General features: G+C 47.7%; 1 protein-coding gene across 4 annotated transcripts in view; it reads left to right on the forward strand.

The window, feature by feature from the left end:
* Window positions 1–7,500, forward strand: part of klhl8 (kelch-like family member 8) — an 18,864-nt gene that overhangs the window by 5,565 nt on the left and 5,799 nt on the right. For all 4 annotated transcript variants that reach the window (XM_079586895.1, XM_079586893.1, XM_079586892.1 and 1 more), the window contains 2 exons: window positions 6,949–7,135; window positions 7,220–7,363. In XM_079586895.1, the coding sequence (XP_079443021.1) occupies window positions 6,949–7,135; window positions 7,220–7,363 (331 nt within the window). The remainder of the gene's footprint in view (window positions 1–6,948; window positions 7,136–7,219; window positions 7,364–7,500) is intronic.

Raw genomic sequence — 7,500 nt, forward strand, 5'->3', positions numbered from 1 at the left:
TGGGTAAATCTTCTTTAAATATTTTTGATTCTTCATTTTCTTTTCTGACATACTCCAGTTCTTGTTTATACACTCTAGACATCCTTATTCTGTGCATTGTGATCACTTTTTGTGTGAAATCAGTTCTATAATCGTTATGGTAAGAGGGGTGTCTCTTCTTGGGATTAGGAATCAAACCAGATGTTTTCCACAATTTAGGGACCTTCTTAGGGCTGGGCGATAAATCGAATTTATCGATTAACTCGAGTGTGTAGTGTACATCGATGTGTTTGAATGAAAATCGGTTTTCTCTATAATATCCGCCGACACTCCCCTCTGGGCTCCCGTAGTTCCGAACGCGCTCAGCGCGTTTGCCATAGAGCTAACGTTACACAAACAACATGGCAAATGAACAAGACCGCGGCTGCACAAGCACACCCGCCAAAAACATTTGCAAACTGAATCTGCAGAGCTGCCAACTCTCTCGCATTCATCGTGAGACTCGCGCAGTTGTCACTTTCCACACGCTCTCACGCCACACATCTATTTCTCACGCAGAGAATCGCGAAGCAAAGAGGACGGTGACACCGACAGAGAAGATTTACGGTACTATTGATATAAAACAAATTCTCAGCTCTCAGATTCTGTCAATTTAATTACAAAATTCAAACAATAAACACCGTTTTGGTGCTTGTAAATGTGACGTGACAGATCGCAGACAGATCTCAGTTCAAGCGGCACGTGAACCGGTCATCTGTTGCTACTAACTTAGTTAACATAAATAAACACGAATGATCAATAGGTAATTTGAAAGATACAGTTCAACTTACCGAAATGTAATAAAAACGATCGATCAAGTGTTTTTCAACCACGGACAGAGGTCCATAAACAGCTGGAGAACAGTCGGGTAACGTTTACCTCAAGAAAGCCATTTAATAACCATAACACGCTAGTTGGACTTAAACAATTGTCTGTAGAGAGGAGTATTTTGCTAAATATGATAACTATATTACATTTTTATTATATTTTTACCTATATCATTAAAATATTATAACGTTGTCATTATAAAAAACGCATTCAAATAAATTTGAGATGTTATTTTTAACCTTTAGGCTAATAATAATACCAGCTGACAGGTAAACCTGAATGTTTACAGTAGGTGCCTTTTTTTTGGGAGAGAAAAATTAACAACACATTAATGTATCTACTGTACCTAATATTTATCCAAAGGAATCGATATTGAATCAAGATCAGAATCAAATCACAAGAATTGAAATTGTGAAATTTGTGTCAAGCAATAGCCTAATAAAAACAGTAGCATACAGTCAGTGTACCATGTAAACATTGTGTTGTCACTAAACTTAATAAAATTCTGTTTAGTCACCAACTGATGCAAGTTTTTTTTTTTTTTTTTACATTTACATCCATTTTATGTTATGTTAGGTTATGTTATGTTACATTTTCACTGTTTACAAAGGCCTGCCATCTTGGCTTGTTGTTTCTGATTGCACTTTATATAATTAATTAAAGCTAAAACTTGTTTTGAACAATTTATTTGTCATCTGCAGATTGATTTTAAATAGGGGGGGAAAAAATCGATTTAAATCGTAAATCGGATTTTTTATATAAAAATTAAGGGATTTTTTTTTTAGGCCATATCGCCCAGCCCTAGACCTTCTGTAAGCACAGGCTCAGATTAAACAAGTATGTGAAAGTAACACAACTGTACAGCAGGTCATCAGCACTCACGGCCTAATACTGTCACTGCTTTCCCCGGCTTAAGACAGTCAAGTTCACCTCTGGCCTGAGATGGATGTAGAACTATAGGTGGAGCTACAGATGGAGGGAGGAGAGAGGACTCTGGGAGATGATGTCATGGATGGGATGAGGGAGGAACACGGCAGCAGACCGGGTGTGGCGCGCTGGGGGGCATTGGGTTATCAAATCTATTAAAGAACCTGTTCAGTTCGTCAGCCAGGTTCTGATCACCACCAAGCAGCGAAACCCCCTTCTGCTTCATACCTGCGATCTTCCTCAAGCAGCGAAACCCCCTTCTGCTTCATACCCGTGATCCTCCTCAAGCAGCGAAACCCCCTTCTGCTTCATACCCGTGATCCTCCTCAAGCAGCGAAACCCCCTTCTGCTTCATACCCGTGATCCTCCTCAAGCAGCGAAACCCCCTTCTGCTTCATACCTGTGACCTTCCTCAAGCAGCGAAACCCCCTTCTGCTTCGTGCCCGTGATCCTCAAGCAGCGAAACCCCCTTTTGCTTCATACCCGTGATCCTCCTCAAGCAGCGAAACCCCCTTCTGCTTCATACCTGTGACCTTCCTCAAGCAGCGAAACCCCCTTCTGCTTCATACCAGTGATCCTCCTCAAGCAGCGAAACCCCCTTCTGCTTCATACCTGTGGTCTTCCTCAAGCAGCGAAACCCCCTTCTGCTTCATACCCGTGATCCTCCTCAAGCAGCGAAACCCCCTTCTGCTTCATACCTTTGATCCTCCTCAAGCAGCGAAACCCCCTTCTGCTTCATACCCGTGACCTTCCTCAAGCAGCGAAACCCCCTTCTGCTTCATACCTGTGATCCTCCTCAAGCAGCGAAGCCCCCTTCTGCTTCATACCTGTGGTCTTCCTCAAGCAGCGAAACCCCCTTCTGCTTCATACCCGTGATCCTCCTCAAGCAGCGAAACCCCCTTTTTGCTTCATACCTGTGATCTTCCTCAAGCAACGAAACCCCCTTCTGCTTCATACCTGTGATCCTCCTCAAGCAGCGAAACCCCTTTCTGCTTCATACCTGTGACCTTCCTCAAGCAGCGAAACCCCCTTCTGCTTCGTACCCGTGATCCTCCTCAAGCAGCGAAACCCACTTCTGCTTCGTACCCGTGATCCTCCTCAAGCAGCGAACCCCCTTCTTGCTTCATACCTGTGATCCTCCTCAAGCAGCGAATCCCCCTTCTGCTTCATACCTGTGATCCTCCTCAAGCAGCGAAACCCCCTTCTGCTTCATACCCGTGATCCTCCTCAAGCAGCGAAACCCCCTTCTGCTTCATACCCGTGATCCTCCTCAAGCAGCGAAACCCCCTTCTGCTTCATACCTGTGACCTTCCTCAAGCAGCGAAACCCCCTTCTGCTTCATACCTGTGACCTTCCTCAAGCAGCGAAACCCCCTTCTGCTTCATACCTGTGACCTTCCTCAAGCAGCGAAACCCCCTTTTGCTTCATACCCGTGATCCTCCTCAAGCAGCGAAACCCCCTTCTGCTTCATACCTGTGACCTTCCTCAAGCAGCGAAACCCCCTTCTGCTTCATACCCGTGATCCTCCTCAAGCAGCGAAGCCCCCTTCTGCTTCATACCTGTGGTCTTCCTCAAGCAGCGAAACCCCCTTCTGCTTCATACCCGTGATCCTCCTCAAGCAGCGAAACCCCCTTCTGCTTCATACCCGTGATCTTCCTCAAGCAGCGAAACCCCCTTCTGCTTCGTGCCCGTGATCCTCCTCAAGCAGCGAAACCCCCTTTTGCTTCATACCCGTGATCCTCCTCAAGCAGCGAAACCCCCTTCTGCTTCATACCCGTGATCCTCCTCAAGCAGCGAAACCCCCTTCTGCTTCATACCCGTGACCTTCCTCAAGCAGCGAAGCCCCCTTCTGCTTCATACCTGTGGTCTTCCTCATGCAGCGAAACCCCCTTCTGCTTCATACCCGTGATCCTCCTCAAGCAGCGAAACCCCCTTCTGCTTCATACCTGTGATCTTCCTCAAGCAGCGAAACCCCCTTCTGCTTCATACCTGTGCTCCTCCTCAAGCAGCGAAACCCCCTTCTGCTTCATACCCGTGACCTTCCTCAAGCAGCGAAACCCCCTTCTGCTTCATACCTGTGATCCTCCTCAAGCAGCGAAGCCCCCTTCTGCTTCATACCTGTGGTCTTCCTCAAGCAGCGAAACCCCCTTCTGCTTCATACCCGTGATCCTCCTCAAGCAGCGAAACCCCCTTTTGCTTCATACCTGTGATCTTCCTCAAGCAGCGAAACCCCCTTCTGCTTCATACCTGTGATCCTCCTCAAGCAGCGAAACCCCTTTCTGCTTCATACCTGTGACCTTCCTCAAGCAGCGAAACCCCCTTCTGCTTCGTACCCGTGATCCTCCTCAAGCAGCGAAACCCACTTCTGCTTCGTACCCGTGATCCTCCTCAAGCAGCGAACCCCCTTCTTGCTTCATACCTGTGATCCTCCTCAAGCAGCGAAACCCCCTTCTGCTTCATACCCGTGATCCTCCTCAAGCAGCGAAACCCCCTTCTGCTTCATACCTGTGATCCTCCTCAAGCAGCGAAACCCCCTTCTGCTTCATACCTGTGATCCTCCTCAAGCAGCGAAACCCCCTTCTGCTTCATACCTGTGATCCTCCTCAAGCAGCGAAACCCCCTTCTGCTTCATACCCGTGATCCTCCTCAAGCAGCGAAACCCCCTTCTGCTTCATACCTGTGATCCTCCTCAAGCAGCGAAGCCCCCGTTCTGCTTCATACCTGTGGTCTTCCTCAAGCAGCGAAACCCCCTTCTGCTTCATACCCGTGGTCTTCCTCAAGCAGCGAAACCCCCTTCTGCTTCATACCCGTGATCCTCCTCAAGCAGCGAAACCCCCTTCTGCTTCATACCCGTGATCTTCCTCAAGCAGCGAAACCCCCTTCTGCTTCATACCCGTGATCTTCCTCAAGCAGCGAAACCCCCTTCTGCTTCATACCCGTGATCCTCCTCAAGCAGCGAAACCCACTTCTGCTTCATACCTGTGACCTTCCTCAAGCAGCGAAACCCCCTTCTGCTTCATACCTGTGACCTTCCTCAAGCAGCGAAACCCCCTTCTGCTTCATACCCGTGATCCTCCTCAAGCAGCGAAACCCCCTTTTGCTTCATACCTGTGATCTTCCTCAAGCAGCGAAACCCCCTTCTGCTTCATACCTGTGATCCTCCTCAAGCAGCGAAACCCCTTTCTGCTTCATACCTGTGACCTTCCTCAAGCAGCGAAACCCCCTTCTGCTTCGTACCCGTGATCCTCCTCAAGCAGCGAAACCCACTTCTGCTTCGTACCCGTGATCCTCCTCAAGCAGCGAACCCCCTTCTTGCTTCATACCTGTGATCCTCCTCAAGCAGCGAAACCCCCTTCTGCTTCATACCCGTGATCCTCCTCAAGCAGCGAAACCCCCTTCTGCTTCATACCTGTGATCCTCCTCAAGCAGCGAAACCCCCTTCTGCTTCATACCTGTGATCCTCCTCAAGCAGCGAAACCCCCTTCTGCTTCATACCTGTGATCCTCCTCAAGCAGCGAAACCCCCTTCTGCTTCATACCCGTGATCCTCCTCAAGCAGCGAAACCCCCTTCTGCTTCATACCTGTGATCCTCCTCAAGCAGCGAAGCCCCCGTTCTGCTTCATACCTGTGGTCTTCCTCAAGCAGCGAAACCCCCTTCTGCTTCATACCCGTGGTCTTCCTCAAGCAGCGAAACCCCCTTCTGCTTCATACCCGTGATCCTCCTCAAGCAGCGAAACCCCCTTCTGCTTCATACCCGTGATCTTCCTCAAGCAGCGAAACCCCCTTCTGCTTCATACCCGTGATCTTCCTCAAGCAGCGAAACCCCCTTCTGCTTCATACCCGTGATCCTCCTCAAGCAGCGAAACCCACTTCTGCTTCATACCTGTGACCTTCCTCAAGCAGCGAAACCCCCTTCTGCTTCATACCTGTGACCTTCCTCAAGCAGCGAAACCCCCTTCTGCTTCATACCTGTGACCTTCCTCAAGCAGCGAAACCCCCTTCTGCTTCATACCCGTGATCCTCCTCAAGCAGCGAAACCTCCTTCTGCTTCATATGCTTCTCCCCTCCTTAACCCTAACCCTCAGGACTCTTTGGAGTTATTTGACTTTTTCCCTGTAATCTTTTTCTTCTTTTTTATCAGTACCTTCAGACTGCTAGTTACCCATGGCTTATTATTAGTGAAGCAGCACATTTCTATATAGGGCATGATGTCATCATTACAATTTAATTTAATGGGTGATGCATTCTGTTTATTCATCAATATCATCCCCATAACCCTCACAATAAAACATCCCAGCATGTTGTTTCAAAACAGTACATTAGGGCTTCTTCTCTCCCCGTAGACCAGTGTCTTGATGTTCTGTTAATGACAGGCAGCCTCGTGACAACTGGAGTGTAGGAGGGAGAGAGATGGACCATGTCATGGTCAGATCGACCAGGGGGGGGGCAGTGCAGAACATTTGTATGCATCTTTCACATTAGCATACAGGAGGTCCAAGAGCTTATCTCCCCTTGTTGTATCAACAAACTGCTTAAATGTGGGCAGAGTCTTAGAAAGGGACACACGGTTATCACCTGAAAGGAAAAGGAACGCATCAGGGTAGTTCGCCTGAAGTTGCGCGATAATAACATGCACTATGTCACAGGCCACTTCCGCATTGGCAGACGGAGGAATATAAACAACAAAGGCGATAACCACTGTGAACTCCCTTGGCAGGTAATAAGGTCTTAAGCTAACTGCCAATAGTTCAATGTCTTTATTACATATCTGTTCTTTGATAGTAGCATGATTAGGATTACACCACTTGTTATTGACGAGCAGAATAAGCCGTCCTTCTTTCTGCTTACCGCTCAATTCCGCGTTCCTGTCCGCTTGTATCATCCTGAAGCCGGTAAAGCTGGTCAAAAGATCGGGGATACTGTCCAACCACGACTCGGCCAGGCATATAAGGCTGCTCTCCCGTACATTTTCTGGCTCCTGATAAGAGTCTCGAGTTCTTTGAGCTTGTTGGTTAAACAGCAAACATTTCCCATGGTGATATATGCTAGGGCTGGTTTAAAAGTCTCTTTCCAAGCTCAAGCTTGAAAGGCACTTGTATTCATGCTAGTTTATATTTTCAGATTTGTTCTTAATCTGATAGAAGCATCCTGATCTGACGGGCTTTTCTCACACAGGTGCGTCTTCCTCTGCTGCCGGTGGATTTCCTCACATCCACTGTTGCCAAAGAAGAGATGATCAAGGCCAATCTGAACTGCAGAGATCTTTTGGATGAGGCTCGCAACTATCATTTGCACCTTAGTAACAAGAGCGTTCCTGACTTTGAGTACTCAATCCGTACGACACCCCGCAAACACACTGCAGGTCAGGACATTCGGTCTTGTGTAGTTCTGTCTTTCTTTTCTGTCATTCATTTAAACCTCTGGGAACCTGCTGTACTTTTGACAGGTGTGTTGTTCTGTGTTGGGGGACGGGGGGGATCCGGCGACCCGTTCCGCAGTATCGAGTGCTACTCCATCAGTAAGAACAGCTGGTTCTTCGGCCCTGAAATGAACAGCAGACGCAGACACGTGGGAGTGATTTCAGTGGCAGGTGAGAAAGAGATATGAAAAGCAAATAAAAGCATTGGTTTATAGAGAAAAACAGTTTGTAAAAGAATGATTTAAAGATGAAAATGTTTTATTTGTTGTCAAGAGACACTTTCACTTATAATGTCCTTTTTCAGGTGG

The sequence above is a fragment of the Phoxinus phoxinus genome, assembly GCF_949152265.1.
Source record: "Phoxinus phoxinus genome assembly, chromosome: 17".
Taxonomy (NCBI): domain Eukaryota; kingdom Metazoa; phylum Chordata; class Actinopteri; order Cypriniformes; family Leuciscidae; genus Phoxinus; species Phoxinus phoxinus.